Source organism: Eutrigla gurnardus (genome assembly GCF_963514095.1).
Source record: "Eutrigla gurnardus genome assembly, chromosome: 2".
In the NCBI taxonomy this organism is placed as follows: Eukaryota; Metazoa; Chordata; class Actinopteri; order Perciformes; family Triglidae; genus Eutrigla; species Eutrigla gurnardus.
The window spans coordinates 29,220,822-29,241,289 of NC_139916.1; the positions used below are offsets into that span (position 1 = coordinate 29,220,822).

At 42.5% G+C, this 20,468-nt stretch overlaps 1 protein-coding gene across 1 annotated transcript in view; it reads left to right on the top strand.

The window, feature by feature from the left end:
* Positions 1–10,531: 10,531 nt before the first annotated feature.
* LOC311023650 (semaphorin-3D) overlaps positions 10,532–20,468 on the top strand; it is a 75,768-nt gene continuing 65,831 nt past the window's right edge. The window contains exon 1 of the mRNA XM_084025625.1: positions 10,532–10,679. Within this exon, the coding sequence (XP_083881751.1) occupies positions 10,547–10,679 (133 nt within the window). The 5' untranslated portion in view covers positions 10,532–10,546. The remainder of the gene's footprint in view (positions 10,680–20,468) is intronic.

The window sequence follows — 20,468 nt, forward strand, 5'->3', positions numbered from 1 at the left end:
GTATGACACGCCAACTCGTATGCCATTATGGCGTGTTATCACTACACACAATCGCCTTTTCGCGTGTTTATCAACGCCGAACCTAACCCTAAAGGGCGTTTACATACGCGGATGTGATGGGTCATTTCGCTAGAGGGCGCTGACAAACACACGGATGTGATGGGTCATTTCGCTAGAGGGCGCTGACATACACACGGATGTGATGGGTTGTTTCGCTCAGAACGTACACATACACGCGGATAGCTCAAATTGCGTACAGATAAGGCAGTGGCGTGTATATTTACGAAAAGTCATGATGCCAAGTTGCTATGATAGCAAACTGAATACTGCTGGTTAAACAAACACTCAATTTAATATGAAAACCTTTAAATGTGATTAGAGTTCTCAACTGGTTCGGGTCTACAATATAAGCAAGTGACTTGGGTCGGGTCGGACCTCGGGCTTAATTTTTTCCGCTCAGTGAAAAAAAAAAAGTATAAATCATCGCTGCTGTTCACCGTAAAGAAAGTCTGGCTGCTGCGTGCAACGTGCATCATGGAGAGGGGCGGGGGCAGACCTGACGCCGCTGCGTGCACACCTTTAGCCTTGGTTATGCTTCTGCGTAGTGATCATGCGATGGCCACGCAATGGCCACGCAGTTGCTTGGAGCAGAACGATGGTTCTGCGTTGGGTTTAGGTGTCGAAATGCAATTCAATGCCACACCGGTAGAGGGCGCTATGTTTTTTGTAAAGACTGACCGACCGACCGAGACTCTTGACGTATATCGTCGTTAGCCTCGTTATAGCCTATTTGTTTACCTTCCGGCTTTAAACATCCACAATTTTTCAGTGTTTTATTTCTTTGTGCAAAAGCGACAAGGTGCAACCAATAAAAGTATTACAAGTTTAAATGGCGGTGTTTATGAGTGGATGTAGTTAGTCTCCAGCGGATGTAGTTAGCGGACCAATCACAGCCAATGCCGCTGCGTTGGTGTTGCGTCGCCTCGACGCGCGTCTAGGATTTTTGGGAGGTGCACGTCAGGCCCTTGCGTTGGGTCCGCAAGGACATAAAGGGTCCGTAAGCCCCCTTGCGTTGCCTGGAGAAGTAGATGGAGTTGGTGAAAAGTAAACTTGCCGCAGGTGAATTCACCGTCGCCGTCTTCTGGTCATGATAATACGTGTTCGGGCAGATAATCCATGTTGATGTGTCGGGTTAAATCGGGTCCGGGCTTTGAAAGCCACGGGCCGGGTCGGGTCGGGTTGTAATTTTCAGGCCCGTTGAGAACTCTAATTGTGATGGATATTTTCAGCATATTTTATTTTATTTTTTTTACATTGCCATCTTGGTTTTTGTCTGTCATCATCTTGACTTTCTTCGCCTTGCCATCCTGTTCTTTTTCACAACGTCGCCATCTTGTTTTGTTTTTTTGGGTCATTGCCATCTTTGCTTTTAGCCATCACCACCTTGGCTATTGTCAGTTACCATCTTGATGTTTAGTCACCGCCATCTTGTTTTTTGGCCATGTACACAAATCGGTTGATTTCAATTTCATGACTTTTTCACAAACAGTGAGACTGTGTTGAACCACTTTAATAAATATTACCTTTCCTTTTTTGAAACCACACACACAAAAACAACCTGATGAAGAAGAAGGTATATATTTGCGGCTTTGAATCATTCAGTAAAGTCCTTTAAACCTGAAAACGGTCTCAGTTGTCCTGACCCCCATATCATGAACCTGAGCCAGATCAAGCCTTCAGCCCACTTGTCTTGCATCCATGAAAACCTGTAGACCTGAATTTTGTATTGGATCAGTGGAAGACGTTAGTATTAGCATTCAACACTTGCATTTGTTTTTTAAAGTTGCATCCTCCTCAGCAGAAGACAGAGTTGGGACGAACAATACGGATGCAGAGAGACGAAGAAGAGGAGTGAGAAGTTTAATGAAGTCGTGAAAACGGGATGAAGTTGATTAGATTAGGGATTTTAACAGAGAGCAAGAGACCTGTAGATTAAACCAGAGATATTAATTGGACTTCATGTTATAGTAATAAGACGAACAGAGGGATCAGTGTCGAAGGAGGGATGGAGGGAGGCGGGTTATTAAATCATGGTGAGGATTACAGGTTTGGCAGAGAGAGGTTGTAAAGCTGTCACCTCCTCTGAGAAATGTCATGGTATCAGAGAGAGGAAGGCTCGGAGGAGATGGAGGAAGAAACGGGAGGAGCGACCGAAGGATGAAAGGATTAAATGAGGAGGAAGAGGAAGATAGAGTGAAAACATGAAGTCATAAATAAAAGAGATTAAACAAGAAAAAAGAGTAGAAGTAATGGAATCGGGTCCACTCTCTGCTGATAAATCAGCTGCTCCCTTAGAACAAGATTCTTCAGCTTCTCCTTGAGATACCGGCCACGTTTTCACCTTGTCCTCCTGTAAACACAATAAAACTGCTTAATCCCTCGAGCAGGAGCAAGAAACGCTCGGTCGTATTGGCCGGGGAGATGGAGGTCACGGAAAGCATTTGAAGTATTCACTGGCTCTGATTTTACAAGGCGGGTCAAAAGTGTGTTATAACAGGAGCGGGACTCGCCGTTCAGCATCAGCAGCATCGCCGCTGAAACTGCAACATTAAACCCGGTTCAGTAGAAAACATTACAGTTTGATTTACCCTTCCTTTTGAAGCTTGAAACATTAGCGACATATAACAATATTTTCCCTACTTAGGAAGTCCATTTTTGACTTTTTATTCACACCGTATTTCAACAAACGTTTCCCTCCGCTAACATAGGAAGCCCTGGACAAAGAGTTTCAGAGCAAAAACAGTCTATTTCTGAAGTGTTGTGGTGGAGCAGGGCCATTCAACTTCAATGGCAAGTGGGCCAAATAGGAAAACCACTGGGGGTCCGTGGGCCACACAGAATACTTGTTGTGTATGGAAGAGTAAATACATACTTGCCAGTCCATTCACTCTAAAATTGCTCTGATTTACACAATGGACTTGTGATTCTTGTGCTTCAAGAGACACATTATAAAGCGGTGAAAGAGGGGTGGGCTTATGCAAGTAGCCTCCACGGTGACGTCACCGTAGGCGCAGAATCAAAATCTCGTGCTTTAGGAATGCACACCCTTGTGTGCTATTCCTGTTCGGAAAAAGAGCAGAAGCGAAAAAACGGCGCCACTTTCAAACTCCAGCCTTTCAGGCAAGTTTCAACTGAGGTCAAACACAGATATGCATGTTTTAACAAGAGAAATTGCGATTTCCTGGTGATGACTCCTTTAACAGTAAATACAAGGCAGCTGATTGGCAGCCAGCCTCTTGGGGACCATAGAAAAAATCATTTGAATGGGACTGTTTTAGGGGCAGGGGGCAACCTCTGGTTCTGAAAGTAAAAGCAAAGCTGAATTGCCTACTTGCATTTTCTTTACTGGCCATCAGGGGGCGACTCCCCATTTTATGAAAAAAGTCTGATTACATGGAAGTCAACGAGAAAATGCCTTCTCACTCTATTATCTCTTTAATCCAGCAAGATATTTATTTCAGAAATGATGGTCCATTTAGAGTCACTTGACAATAAAGTAGGGTGTGCTTTGGGGCGGGGCTTGTGATTGACAGGTTGCTACAACAGTGTTGCTACTGAGATGACTTTAACACTTAGCTGTAAAGTTGACCTTGAATTATGATGCTGAACTGTTAACAGCTTCACACCAGAATCCAGATCCAGTAAGGTTGCTGCTCTGCTGCTTGTGTTCATATGATCCACCCCGTCACTCCTCCACATTCCAAATATGGTCACGTCCTTCACTGGTTGTAAAGATTCCAAACCGTAGTCCACAAACCAATGGATGACGTCACCGTGACTACATCCACTTCTACAGTCTGTGGTTAGGAGGATGTAGGTTAGAAAGTCATGTGATATAATAATCACTATGTCTGTGTATTTAATGTGTCTGTCATCTCTCCCTCTAGTTTGTCTGCTTTAGAAGCAACACAGGGAAAATAATAAAAAAGCTGTAATCATCACTGGCTACATGGAAACATGTATAATGGTGATGGAAGTCCAGACGTGGATGTGTTTTGTTTACTCTTTAAACCCCAGCCCCCATGGTGCAACAGGAAGAGGAAATAAAGATGGGTCGCGCTGATAACCATGGGAACCGTTTCCCTCAACAATGTCACCCAGCTCTGCTCCTCTGTGTAAAAATGCATCAGGGTATCTGTTAAAATTGTGACCTTTTTCATCATGAGGAGATGGGATTCTTACAGTTTTATCGTTATTATTATTATTGTTATTATTATCATGTTGTGTGGGAAAGTCCAACTGTAGAGGCTTCCAGACAAACAATGAACCAACAGCTGTGAGGGTCTGAGACGTAGCAGAGGAAAAGACACTGTTGACACAAAGGTGACATATGGGTGACGTGTCTCTCTCCACAAGACGGCAGCAGTGGTCACTTCACATTCATAATAGCTTCCAGAGGTGAGCCAGTGTGACGTAGTCATGGGGATGTCACCCATTGGTTTGTGGACTACAGTTTTGAAACCTCAACCTCGGCACTTTGGTCTTTGCCATCTTGGATGCATCTTTTGCAACCAGTAAAGGAAGTGACCATATTGGGACTGTAGAGGAGCGACGGGAGGATCTGAGGAACACAAGCAGCAGAGCAGCAACCTTACTGGATCTGGATCCATCTGGATTCTGGTGTGAAGCTGCTAACAAAGTTAGCTTCATGATTCAAGTTCAACCTTACAGCTACTTGTTAAAGTCAGCTTAGTAGCTAACTGCATCGGTAGCGACGGTAGCGAGACTGCAGAAGCAACCTGTCAATCAGCAGGTAAGCCCCGCCCCTAAAGCATCCCTTCTGGTCTGTTGGACTCTAAATGGACCATAATGTACTAAATGAACATCATGCTGGATTGAAGAAGACTTGAAGCTAGAGATTTAGACCATAAACTCATGTTTACAATGTTTACTGAGATAATAACGCAAGGGAGAAGTAGAGTCATTTTCTCATAGACTTCTATACAATCAGAGAGGAGTCACCCCCTGATGGCCAATAGAGACAATGCAGGCTTAAGGCACCTCAGCCTTGGCTTCACTTTTCAGAACCGGTGCTTGCTGCCTGGTGCTGGATCAAAGAAAATCTAGAATAATTAAAACAGATAGATAAGAACGGAGTGTAAAGACCTTATATTAAGACGTACTACAACTGCACAATCCACGCACACACTGTGTGTGTGTGTGTGTGTGTTTGTGTGTGTGTCAATGTAATGAAGAGGTGAAACAGTGATTTGTAAGAGATACATCTTGAATAATTGGTTGCCAGATTCAACCTGCTTCATGATTGGTGACAAGAAATGTTAAAAGTTTATTTGCACAGTTCCTCACACAAACTGAAGAGTCATAATCCATCAAAGTAATCAGTCCTGTGTGACTGAATCTGAACCCATAAAACCAAAGTAAACAGTCTGTTTTTAAGTCCCCGTTGAGAGAGAATGTGTGAATGTGTGTGTATGTGTGTGTGTGTGTGTTTTTCAGGTTTGTGTTTGTGCATTAACACAAGTGTGTTTCTGTAACTTCTCTGTATTTAGCTGTGTGTTTAAATCAAACCGACAGGCAGAGAAACAAACGTTCAGTTTCCTGCAGGATTTATTTAAGAACTGGTACACACACACACACACGCACACACACACACACACACACACACACACACACTGATGAGCAGAGAGGAAGAGACGGCTTGTCCCTCGTCTGTCTCCGTGCTGACGGGTCTGAGGAGGCCGTTTCCTCCAGTCAAGTGTTCAACAACGATGATGTGAAACACATGATGTCGTCAAACTAACTTTCACACTCCACTGCAGCTGGCCACAGCTCCACTTTACACACAGACATTGTTATTATTGATTACATGTTTACTCTGGCAAAGATTTGTTAGTTCCACAACAACAACAAAACGGTTTCTGTCGCCTGAGGCCTGTACTACGAAGCGGGATTTGGGCTTAGCGAGGTAACTTAAGCGTTAACTCTGGGTTTTCCGTCCTACGACGCTGGTTCACTTCTTACCGGGGTAAATCGCCATGGTTACTTACGCTGTGAAGCTAACCTGCTCCAGAGCAGGTTATGTTCCTGATAAGAGATCAACGTGGAGAAACACACCGCCGACTGACCAATCAGCTGTCTTGGTGCGCCGACATAAAAAAAAAGAAGCTCGGTGGATCGTGAGAGGGTCTCGTAGGAGAACTATAGAGTGTACAGAGACCGGCAAAACCCTTTTGTCTGTGTCTGACGATGTTTTATATGAGAGATACAGATTCTCATCGGAGGGAAATACTTTTCTTTGTCAGCGTACAGCCTACTTACCACTTTGAATTATGTTTTTATATTTATTTGATTTGCTCCCAAGTCCGTTTTACACCGCCGGGATTGCAGCTGAAAGAATGAGGCTGATATTGTCATAAACCACGTTATAAGAATACATCCAAGCAACAAATTCATTATTTTAAAGTTATATGTTTGGCCTTTTATTGCTGAAGGACATTGTAAGAGTTAAAGGGACTAAAGAAAGAGTGACGACATGATTTAAAAGACGGCCGCAGGGCGGATTCGAAGCGGGGCCGCTGTAAGGAGCCTCGTAACACGGGTCGGTAACTCTACCACTAAGCTATCAGCAAAGTTACTGTTGGAGTCAAATCAGTCTGATCTACTAGTGCCCTTATGATGGGGCAGTCATATTATAGTACTACTAATACTATTAATACGACTTCCGCATTCACACAGTCGGCGAGTTTTTGCCAGCTGTCCTTCCTGCATTTGGCAGATGAAACTGTTGCCTTTTGCCTGCATTATATGTTTAACTTCTTCGTATTTCTGTAAGATTATGGTTCGCTCCTCGTACGTGAAATACGCCGCTCCGCTGCAGTAGACTGATCCATGTTTGTGATTGGTCAAATGCTGCAAACGCCGCCTCTTTCATGTGCACACGCTCATAGCTCGATTGGAAAACCCTGGGTTGACTTAACGAGTTGATAACCAGCTTCGTGTGACCGCTTATCTCCGATCTCCTTTGTTAGGGTTACTTAAGCTGGATCTCTGAAAGATACCCTGGGTATGTTGAACTCGCTTCGTAGTACGGGCCCCTGGTTTTGAGTTATTTATCCCCAGAGTGACAAGTTCACTGTTGTTTGGATGACGATCCTGTTTATTCAGACAACCAATGTACAGTTTATCTTTTCCTCATTTACGCCCTCCTCTTCTCAGAGGCGATTCTAGAGTCTGTTGGGGCCCCAAGCAAAATTTTCAGTGGGGCCCTTCTGACTAAACAATAACAATAATAATCTTCTAAATAATCTGACGCCAACGAAAGATGTATGAAACCAACGTTTTTTATATTCAAAATGTGCATATATAAATGTCAAGAACAATAAAAACATTTTTAAACATTCATAAAACAGCCCTCGGGCCGAGTCTCGGGGGCCCCCTGGCAACTCGGGGCCCCAAGCAGTTGCCTGCCTTGCCTGTTCACAAACAGCACCTCTGCCTCTTCTCTATCTGTCTGGCTCCGCTTGGCTGATCCAGTAAATAAAGCCTTTAATTGTGTCAAAACAAACACAAATCTCCAAGAGGATGTGTCACACAGCTAGAATCCCAAACAACACAATTTATGAAAATAATGAAGAGCTTTACAGAGGATAATCTGTCATCGCAGGAATGACAAGGGAATGCTTTTAATTTGAAAGAGTTTTGTTTTTTTTAACCCAAGGCTACCATTAGGATGAAAGGTACAGGATATTAAAGGCTGTCATTACGTAATGAGTCATGCACCATTGTTTGGAAGTCTTTGAAAGTCATCTATATTTTCCCACAGAACCTTGTGAAGTTGATGTTGTTTAGTGTCAAACAAATGACACCGTATAACTGTGCAAAGATGCAACGCAGCGATCTCTATGTAGTCGAAGCAGTAAACAAAGAGATGTAGAAATCTTGTCTGAGGTGCTGCTGAAATGTAAAAGTGGAGCAGCGGCCAAGTGAAACCTTTCTGACTGTCTTTCCTCTCTCATCGTGCGTCTTTGCAACCTGTTGAGCTCCTTAAAACCTGCTGACAGGATGGAAAGCAGCCAGCCAGCGCCATGATAGATCCTGATAAATGATCATGTGATCACAAGGTCACTTTCTCCTCGGACTGCCCTCGCAAGTTACCGGCTTTAATCATTTCATGGTTAGTCAATAGTTCAAACGGAGTAACAGTGTTGCACTTTCAACTAAATTTTGTGTTGTCCTCGCGGTTAGATCACTGAACAGGCTTTTGGCCCTAAGGGGTCAGAGGAGCCATGGGACCACAGCCTCTGTTTAAGGTGAAAGTAAATGCAAACGTAGACTCCTACAGATGCCCTCACCACAGAGATACAAACAGACAGACTCACAAATCTTATATAGAGGCACAAAACTACTACAAAAAGGTGCGAAATTACTACAAATAGAGGCAAAACTATAAAAACAGATGCATGAAACAACAAAGGGACACAAAATTATAAGACAGAGATGCAAAATGACAATAAAGTCATGCAAACTTCTACAAAGAGACACCACATGCAAAGAGATACAAAACAGCCACGATGGCAAAAAGACAAAAAAGTGACACAAAACTTCTAAAGATGTAAGAGGATAAGAAGACCCACACAAACACACGAGACCACAATAAAGAGAAACAAAAGAACCACAAAGAGATACACCAGAACCCCAAAGAGTCCCAGACCCTCTGGGTCCGGGTGTGTTGCTCCTCAGCAGAAGGTGTTTGCAGAAGCTAGGAAGCAAACTGTCTTTCCTCTCTCAGCAGCTCCTTTCTCCTCGCTTGCTCACTAAACTCTTCCACTTGGCCAGCCAACACAAAAGTAAACGGTACAAAATGATGAATTGACCTGCTCCCCCTGTGGACTACATTCCCACATTAACACAGCCCTCCGGTTCAGCTGCACCACCAGAGATTTATTCAGGTGTCCGCCGGCGTGCCGAGGACGCAGCCAAAGTGCAGAGGGAATAAGGGAATATGTCAAAAATAGCAAAACTAGGTTCTGTACTTTGTTGTACAAATGCTCAGGGATTCCATTGGACTTTATTTAGGTTTTGTTTATCTCCTTAAAACGTATTGGTCCCAGTTGGAGTATGAATTTAATATTCTATGAGTATCAGATTCAACGCCTAAAGAAATGCTTTATGGAGCTTTCTTCAGCAGTCGGAATACCACAAACTTAATCTGGCATCAATCTAATACCATGTTTATTTAACACACATGATGCAAATTATAGTTCCACACTCACGACAGCAATGGTATGGCTTCTCTTGATACATTTCTCAGCAAACTAAACTCAGGTTGCCTTCGTGAATCTGTCACATTGTTTGCGGTCTAACTGGAGCTCGGGGCTCTAGCTCTCCGTCCGTCTCATTAAATCCCTCGGTTTGTCTCTGGTTTCGAGTTTATGTGCTCACTTTGAGAAATATTTAGTAATTGGGACCCCTGGATATATGCTAGAGTGGCCAACAGACCTCCAGTCAGTGTTCAGATTAAGAGAATGGCTCTTCCAGTAGGAATGTAAACATCTTAAATCTCTGTGATAATTTATCTTTAATCAACTGTTGACTTCATTTACTGGATTCTATCGCCATCTGACTCCCACAGAAATCCATAGCTCAGACATGATCGCTAGGTTTCATCAGGATGAGTTCCAACCCTTCATTTAGCGCCACCAGCTGGACGAAATGTCCACTTGTCTACTTCAGTCAAACTACTGACAGTAATGTTGGCAAGTGCAGCAAAGCCTGATGGATGTTGGACAGGTAAATTGAAGGTGCGTTGCAAGTTGATCCTAATTAGCAGGTAAACGCTGGCAATTACAAGGGAATGCTTTTAATGTGAAAGAGCTTTCTCCATCCCAAACGCCGCCTGTAAACGTGTGTTAGACTGCAGGGACGTGCACACAGGAACTGAAAAGAAACGTTGACAGAATCAAGTCAAGAATGAACAAATGCGAAAGGAGTTTAAGTGTTATTGTAGTCTTTATTCATTTGTTTTAAAAGACCATAATGCGTTGTGACAGAATGAATTTCATTACAAAAAAATCCACATATTGTATTTTAAATCATATACTATACAATTGTAGTAGACTGCAATAACCAATTATTTGCACAAACATGTGTTTAGTGTTCTTACCTGAGAACAAACCTAAAATAAGAAAACATGAGTGATGCCCACAAAGAGACCCAAAAAACGTCCACAAAGACATACAAACTCTATAAAGAGACACAAAACGTCCACAAAGAGATGCAAAACTATTCCAAAAAGACACACAACTACTTCCTCTCTACAGTGATGGCAGGAGCAGCCTTTTGCGTGGCCCAAAACATGATGAGTGAAAGAGACCAGTTTGCACAGACTCATGCTGTTGTCACTCAATAAAAACCCATTAAACACAACATTTAACGAGCCTCTCTGTCTCTTTCAGTTCTCCTGCAGACTGTGATGTGACCAGTTGGTTCGGCCTTCTTCCATCTATCTCTCCACATCCGTCAGAGAATGACAGTCGGAGCCAGAGGGGCGGCGCCTCTTCAGATACTGATGCTGTGGCTCCTCCCACTGCTGTGGCTGCAGCCTGCGGCCTCCAAAGCCTGGAGGCAAACGGGGCCCCGGCTGCAGCTCTCCCACTCAGGTAGGAAACGTATCACACTGCTTGAACATGGCGACGCAACAGAATCTGCCCTCAGGACACATTTGGATTGAAGTTCTTGACTCATGTTGAAACTTCACAAAGCTGCTGTTGTTGAGACAGTTCAGACACACCAGTCTACGGAGGATGAAGCCGATGCAATGATGTGCAAATGATGTCAGACTGTGAAGGTCAAGCGAGACCTGAGATTCACAGCAAAGTTGTCAATTGACCCGTCACAAACTACAGGGAGGTAACGCTGTCCTGGGGAGGTTTCTTGGAAGCAACATAATTGAATACATTCAGTGTTTCTGAAGGAAACACATTGTGTGTCTGACAATGTGGTGAATGCATTTCCTTCCTTTCGATCCTGCATTGTTTACATCAGTCTTCTTCTTCACTGCCTTTGTTGTTGCCTCATTGCCACCAGCTGAAACGTGAAGACAATGACAGAAACGTACACTGTGTTGCCTGCCTGCTTGTGCGAGCGTACGTGTGTTTTTGTGCGTGTGCACGCCACCCGTCATAGGTTTAGAAACCAAAAACTCCTCAGGAAGGTTTAGTGAAAGGTGGTTTTGGATCCAATAAGTATGATTCTTGCTTTGGTTAAGAATCATACCTTTCGTCAGTGATGTACATTTTACTTATTTCACTCATAATAAATCTACTTTGACTATTGGTTTCATGCGGGACATGAACGGCGGTCTCCTGGGTGAAAGTCCTGTGTTTGTTTGAACCATCCATCCAATCCTGGACATTGATGCTTTTTAAACTACGTCACCTGACTTCCGGAGCTGGATATTTAAAAACAAAAAGGCTACAATAACAGTCCTCTTAAAGTGATACCGATACCAATAGTACTTCATTGATTAACCATCATGTGAATGGAGGCTGTTGGCTAGCTAATTGTGGCCGCGCTGCACAGCACTTATACTGCGGTTACTGCTGATAACACCGCCCCACAGTGGTGGGACTAGGTTACTACAGATAAACAGTAACCCTCGGGTTAACACTGTCAACACCATTGCTGTTGTTAGCACTGTCCCCATGTGCAGACAATCTGGGCTGTATGGGTCGTAGCAGCTACACTAGTGGGCCAATCACATGCCACGTGAAATCGAAGAATGCCTGCTGTGATTGGCTGTGAGTAAAACCAAACAAATGGTCACTTTTTAAAATCTGTGCACAGAAAAGATCAATCGCAAGTTTGACTTGAAAAATTTTGATTCTTGGTTTTGGGTTGTTCTGCTGGTATCCAACCATCTAACATTGATGGTGATAAGATTAAAATATTATTAAGTTATATAATATAATATATAATATAATATAAATATAAGTCGTCTTCTCATTTCTGCCACTTAATCCGATAAAGAAAAATGATCTAAGCGCTGACATGTACGGGTCCAGTTAGTGTCACAGTAACAGGTCGACACAAAGCTGAACATTATTAGATATCCATGTTATCATAACCAGCTCTCAGAGTTTCAGCAGTTTGGTTATTAGTAGGCTTTTTTTAAATCATAACTGATGACTGTAAATTCAGATTGTACAAACTCAGTATGGAAGTGAAATCCTGTCCTCCATTTCTTTGGAATAGTTGGTCAGGTATTACACATTACACCTTTAATGACCACGTTAAAAATATTTTTCCTGCTATTTTCACTCAATAGAATCCAAGTGTTCCTCCATTGAAATCGTTTGGACCTTGAAGTCTTACTCCACAGCGGCTGCACCGAACCAACACATGCCAGATTGAGTTACATGTTTCTGAAGTTAATGTATTTTTTTTATTTCCTATAACGTCACCCATTCAAAGACTTTATGCTTAATTTATGTGTTTTTCCCCCAATTTAAAGCAGCAGCATTAATCATGAATGTCATTTGTCACAGTTTTCCTCTAAGCTTTTGGGTGAACGCAGAATAAATGGGTGTTTTTAAGATCAATTTGGGCCATTCAATTATGGAGCTTTTCAGGCGCTCAACTTTGGGAGTTTATTATTATTTTTTTTTTTAGTTTGTTTTTGGCAGATATTTTCAGCAGAGAGAAACTGGAAACAGCCTCAGAGACCCCGTGTTTCTTTCTTTGATTGTTATTATTACTATCACATGAGAACATGAGTCTGTAATACTCTTCTTATCATCCCATCATAACAACCTTGTTACGCCACAAGAAAAGCTCAGTCAAACCGGATGAAGTTACTGATGGATGTGAAGCCTGTGTGCATTTAGAGGTTTTCAACATTAAAGTTATTTCCTCAGTGGACGTATTGCTTTCGGAACTGCAGTGAACTTTACATCACAACCATAAAGATCAATGAAGTAATGTCTCCTTGACACGGCGTTCAAAGCAGCCTGGTGGCTGTTGTAACCATGGCAATAATGTCCTCCAACATGCAGTAAAAGCACTTTTTATTTTCATTTTCCAGAGTTTTAGGAAGAGTTGTACTCTGAGGTCTCAGTTAATGGCAGCAGCAGATGCTCTTGTCTACAGTTAAACACTTCATGGGAGCAGCAGGGCGGTATAAAGTGGGAGATTAACGGATTAACAACTTGGGAGGTGATGCGGGTTTGATGGGTGTCACGATGCCCGTAAATGTTTAAATCAGCCTCAATTAGATTAAGTACCTGAGGCAAACTGTCACCGAGGATGTCCAGACATCCAGTGTATTATTATTTAATCGAAAAACTATTAGATACGTAAAGATATAATGGAGTTATAGAGGGGAATGAGTCCTTAAACCAGGAGACGCGTCAGCATTTTTACACTTCCTGTTCCCTTGTCTTGAAGTTGTTCATGGTTAGTCGTCTGAAATATCTAATATCCGGTTTGTGTTTGACAAACTGAGTGTGGACAAGTGTTGACCTGATGATAGCATTTATAAAAATGTGTTGACCTGATAATACAAGCATTTATAAAAATTCAGTGAAACTTTTTCATACTCTCGCGTGAAAAACTTGCGTCACGGCATCGGCTGGGTAAACACGGAAGTACCGTCTACGCTGCGGTAGCATAGCAGCCGAGGATAGAAGCTATCAGGCAAGTGTTCTTTTAAATAAACTCCTGGTGAACTTCCAAACTTTCAAATGCCTCATTTTGTGAGTACAGACCCTATGTGTACTACTGCAGAAGTTTGGTAACATTCCATGCATTATTAGTGGGGTAATTTACGAGATATACAAGATGTACCATCGCGATAGTACTAAGGCATTCGGCTGATAGCCCTATCTTGACCAATGCTGACCATCACTAAAAATGCTTCTGAGGGGGTGTTTGGCTGGATGTCATGGTGGAAATGACCTCGGGTGCATTTCACTCCGAACCATCACTTTACTTACTACACAAAAAATACATGTTGCGCAAAAACTAAATATGCCAAACAAGAAAATACTTGAAGTCATACTTTACCTGTGGAAACGTGAATCTGATTTGAAAGAGGGTCATACACCGAGTCTGAAGTCCCACTGGTCTGTAACAGGTCTGTAGTCTCAGTGGGTCCGGCCCCAATAGGCGGGTTGAAAACATGAGGAACCAGTGTTGTAGTCTTACCCGCTCGGACTAAAGCAGCCTCAAAACAATAGTACTGCCTAACTATAATACCTGACTAAATACTAACAACAAATACATGGGAATAATACTAAACAACAAAAAGCAGCCTCGTCAAAGATACTTTTATGGGGGATTTCACTTTTTATTAGCTAGTTACCGAAATATATCACATGTGGTGGGTCTTGTTGATATTTTAAAAACATGTGACCAACAAAATGTCGTGTGATTCGTCGACAATAACGTCAATCAATCAGGCATACATGTGCGTTTGTTTAACTTTTTGAGACCGGCAAAAATGGCTTCGATCGACGAGTACTTTGACTTATTTGACACAAGCGAAACATGTACTTCAGTGCTTTCTGACAGTCAGGAAAACAAACTGGACAACTGCATGATTAAAAACAAAATATTACACAAATGTTTTACTTCACAAAAACAATTTTCTCCACTCTCATCCAAAACCCAAATGGAAACATGTGTTGATTTAAAATAAGAGGGGCTCTTCACCACGAGAGCAGAGTCACTTTAAAGCACTTTTCCTCTCTGAATGCTTGCTTTCCGCTTGGCAACCAGCAGAGCCAACAACTGTTTCCTATCCAGCAGTAATTAGTTCAGGGAGGCTGATTTCTTTGTGTGGCCGTTAGTGAGATGTTTGTGGAGTGAGAAGTCCGCTGAATGAATGAATGAATTCTTGGATGAATGAATGGAATCACTGAAGCAGAGACCCTGTTGTTCTTCACAATCCAGGTTTAGTGTCCAAGTGAGAGAAGGGGGGGCTTTGGAATAATCAGCAATGACGTGACACGATTATGGAAGTCAAACACATTTTGAATCACTGCATGAATGTTACTGATATAATGGAGAACATTGACTACATTATGAGGCAAATCACTGAGGGACGTTTAAAAGGAGCAAGCCATTTGCAAATAAACATAATTTGTGCATTTTAGTGCACGTTTTCCAAGACAGTAACTGAAAACAACATGATGTGTAGTTCTTGGCCATTGAATCCATTTGTGAAAGAATAATCTAAATTCAATGTCAGAGCTTTCAGCTGCATCCCATTGTCTTCATCAGCAAGTGTCTCAGTTGTCGTCATCTAAACGATGTCCCATATTGACACCATGCTGGTTGTGAAGCATACACACATCATCCTTTTGTCTCATCAAAACAAGCAAGGACGTCTGTGATGTGTGAAGGATTCACTCCTTTAATGGCAGCACCGTTAAATCAAATGGAATCTTCCAGATGCTGCACCACAGGTTTTTTGGTTTTCTTTCCTGTTGTTGGACGACATTAAGCCACAAAAGGAAAGTCAGGTTTACCGCACCATAAGTACGGTAGTCTTCATCAATATTTAATACTACGTCACTAGTTCTGGACGTTGAATTGTGACACGGATGCGTTTAGTTTGTGTGTCCTTGAAAAAGGATCCTAAATGACTTTTCATTTGCGTTGTTTTCTTGTGTTGTATCTGCAGCCTCCAGTTCAATCTTGGGAGTTTTTAATCTTTATCTGGGAATTCAATGTAAAGTTACGTGGAACACATGTTTATGTGATGCACCTTGAAGAACTTTGCTTTCTTCTTCAAATGCATTGATTTGTTTCTTGTCTTCCTGTAATTGTTTTCCCTCGAGAGCAAGTGACCTCCTTTTTTCCACTTTCCATTAATAGTCAGTATCTCATTGTCTCATGAGGTCATACCTCTGATTACATGGGTGTGTGTGTGTGTGTGTGTGTGTGTGTGTGTGGTGTTTCCTACAGTAGCAGCTTGGTGGTTTTTCATGGCTGTGAATTGGAGCAGTGAACTCCGGTTAATGAAGTAAGACATGATTCTCTTGCTGCGTTTGTAGCTGCAGGATCAACATTAGACAGACTATTAAGATTTTATAAGGCAGCTTCTCAGACAGGAGCTTCGGGGGGGCGACACACACACACACACACACACACACACACACACACAGGGAGAGAGTGTGTGCGTCACAGCTGACCCAGTGTCTGACCTGAGCAGGAATCCAGAGAGACCAGCCCTCATCCTGCAGGGAGAGACACTCTGTTAGCCTTTAACCTGACCACGAGGGTGTGTATGTATGTTTGTGTGTGCTTGTTCTGCTATCTTTTTGAGGACCAAATCGAGTTTTAGACCTGAGTGAGGACACTTTTAGGAAGTGAGGACATTTAGGCCGGACCTCACTTCTTCCTGGGCCTGTTTGTGGTTTCAGACTTGGGTGTTAGTGTTGGTGTCACTGTAAGGGTACTAGAATTGGTAATGGCGTTACACGATACTCAGCCGTGTAACGCCAGGGATGTACAGGGATGTGTGTGTGTGTGTGTGTGTGCACACATCACCGTACAGAAAGTAAACAGGTAGAAACACACAGAGACAGATACGAGATCTTTCACCTGTAACTTGTAACACACTCTGCTTTGTATTATCTTCTGGCAGCTGAAAAACACACACGGCCAAACATCCATCACCTCCTGCGCAAGTGTTCACATTACACAGTACGCTCACTTTCTCTGCCTGTCAACCCGGCGCATAGAAATCATAAATATGGATGTGATCACACAGTTAAACAAAAACAGGCGCATGTATATGTACATGAGATTATGTGTGTTAAAGCCTTAAAAAGCATTAGAAGATGGGATGAAACGACGCGGTGGTGCTGACAGTGATATTTAGTCAAGTTGCAAAACAATCAAATCCAACAAGATGTGGTGAAATATAATCCAGGTTCACCAGGAACTCCTTCAGCTCAGACTCCAGCGACCAGCCAAGCTGGAGGAACCGGGTGGTATTGCTGGGTCGGCACTAGGGTTGGGATCCACGGCAGAACCAGAACCAGGACTGAGCATGGCGGGCTGACAGACCCTGCTGCAGTAAAACGAGCGGTGTTCCAAAAGGGAGTCTGGTGCTCCAACGTGATCTCATTTGTGCAGAAGTGATCCTGGGGAAGCCTCTTGACGCTGAAGGTTCGTGGCCGTTCAACTTAGGCAATGAGACAAACCAATAAGTTACGCCACGGTTTGGTTTGAAATAAGCGTGGGCACAGAGTGTCATACTTTATCTGTACAGCACATTTAAAACCGACCACAGATGGCCAAAGTGCTGAAAAAGCATAAGATGCAGATGAATACGAAGCAAACAGTAGGATCAGAAGAAAACAGGAAACAATGTGCATAGAACAGGAGATGAAGTCAGTTCCAGAAAATAAAGACTCACCATTGTGTTGTGGTTGCTTCAAAACAAGCAAGGAAATCTTGAGATCAATCATGAAAGGACAGAAAGCCAGAGGGAGATCTTAAATATACACTCAACAAAAATATAAACGCAACACTTTTGTTTTTGCTCCCATTTTTCATGAGATGGACTTAAAGATCTAAAATTCATTCCAGATACACAATATTACCATTTCTCTCAAACATTGTTCACAAATCTGTCTAAATGTGTGATAATGAGCACTTCTGCTTTGCTGAGATAATCCATCCCACCTCACAGGTGTGCCACATCAAGATGCTGATCTGACATCATGATTAGTGCACAGGTGTACCTTATACTGCCCACAATAAAAGGCCACTCTGAAATGTGCAGTTTTGTCTCACAGCAAAATGCCACAGATGCCACAAGCATTGAGGGAGCGTGCAATTGGCATGCTGACAGCAGGAATGTCAACCAGATCTGTTGCTCGTGCATTGAATGTTCATTTCTCCACCATAAGCCGTCTCCAAAGGCGTTTCAGAGAATATGGCAGTACATCCAACCGGCCTCACAACCGCAGACCACGTGTAACCACACCAGCCCAGGACCTCCACATCCAGCAGGTTCACCTCCAAGATCGTCTGAGACAAGCCACTCAGACAGCTGCTGAAACAATTGGTTTGCATAACCAAACAATTTCTGCACAAACTGTCAGAAACAGTCTCAGGGAAGCTCAACTGCATGCTCGTCGTCCTCATCGGGGTCTTGACCTGACTCCAGCTCGTCGCCGTAACAGACTTGAGTGGGCAAATGCTCACATTCGACGGCGTCTGGCACGTTGGAGAGGTGTTCTCTTCACGGATGAATCTCGGTTTACATTGTTCAGGGCAGATGGCAGACAGCGTGTGTGGCGTCGTGTGGGTGAGCGCTTTGCTTATGTCAATGTTGTGGATCGAGTGGCCCATGGTGGTGGTGGGGTTATGGTATGGGCAGGCATCTGTTATGGACGAAGAACACAGGTGCATTTTATTGATGGCATTTTGAATGCACAGAGATACCGTGATGAGATCCTGAGGCCCATTGTTGTGCCATACATCCATGAACATCACCTCATGTTTCAGCAAGATAATGCACGGCCCCATGTTGCAAGGATCTGTACACAATTCTTGGAAGCTGAAAATGTCCCAGTTCTTGCATGGCCAGCATACTCACCGGACATGTCACCCATTGAGCATGTTTGGGATGTGCTTGACCGGCGTATACGACAGCGTGTACCAGTTCCCACTAATATCCAGCAACTTCGCACAGCCATTGAAGAGGAGTGGACCAACATTCCACAGGCCGAAATTGACAATCTGATACACTCTATGCGAAGAAGATGTGTTGCACTGCATGAGGCAAATGGTGGTCACACCAGATACTGACTGGTTCTGAGTCCCCAGACCCCCAATAAAGCAAAAAATGCACATTTCAGGGTGGCCTTTTATTGTGGACAGTCTAAGGCACACCTGTGCACTAATCATGATGTCAGATCAGCATCTTGATGTGGCACACCTGTGAGGTGGGATGGATTATCTCAGCAAAGCAGAAGTGCTCACTATCACACATTTAGACTGATTTGTGAACAATGTTTGAGAGAAATGGTAATATTGTGTATCTGGAATGAATTTTAGATCTTTAAGTCCATCTCATGAAAAATGGGAGCAAAAACAAAAGTGTTGCGTTTATATTTTTGTTGAGTGTATATTCCCGTTTACTCAGAAGCGGCTGCATTTTGTACAAATTACGACAAAAAGACGACTGCACAAAGAATTACATTATCTCATAAGTAATTATTGCCTCCTGTATGTCTGTACATTTGTTGTTCATTCAAATTCTTGCATTTCCTTGTAAACAAAGTTTGTGTTCATGTTTATTGTTACTCACCAGAACTCGATGCGTGTTTTCTCGAGGTTTAAGGAAGTGTTCAGTGTTTCTCTCCTCATCAAATTATATCTCATGCAGCTCCTATTTTTGCTCGACTCAGCTGTTAACCAGACTAGTACCGCAGGTAACCATATCAATCGGGTTATGAATAATGGCTTTATTGCACTTTTTTAATGAACGGAACAAACATCCTTTCCATCCCTAACAACATTCTTGTTGAAAAGAGAAAAAAGAACAAATGTCCCTTATTTACAAATCATTGTAAATAAGGGACATTTTAAAATGAATAATAATGATAATATATAATATATATAATTTACATAATATCAGGACATGACTTTACTTCTGTTTGCTTCTCCAAACGGGGAGAATGCTGACTATAAAACACATTCTTATTCTTTGGCTTTTAATCCTCCGTGAGTCGCTCTGCTTAGACAGCTTTGCTTTTATAGTTTCATATTTTATTGTTGTTTTATTCTTTACTTGGCCGGAGGTTTTATGTGATTATTACGTTGTTTTACTGTTCTTTGTTTTTTGTCTTTGCTAGAAATCTTTGAACAGCACTTTGATCAACTGCTGTTATTTTGAAACATGCTTTATGAATACATATGGATTGGATAATACTATAAAGATGTATATATATATATATATATATATATATATATATATATATATATATATATATATATATATACAGCATCATGCAGAAACCTACTTCAGATAATGTTTGAAAGGAAGCCTTAAACCACACACACACACACACACACACACACCACACACACACACACTGGTTTACAGGCCAGAGAGAGAAAATAAGCGACCAGCTGAACGTGTTGATGAGTTCTAACAGCCGAGTGTTCAGAGTAAGGAGCAGTGTGGTGGACGTGTCCCAGACGCCTGGCTGCAGAGTTTAACCTCACACACTCTGTTTCAAGACATCATGATTTATTCTTGGAATGCATTATTGTGCATATTGTTAATAAACCGTGTGACAACATGAGATACAGGAACATGGACAAAAGTATTCCATTGATTTTGTGTCCCTCAGCTTTAAAACTAATGTATTTCACTTTGAAGTGTTGCTCACGATGACACGATGCTGCAAAATGAACGTTATGTT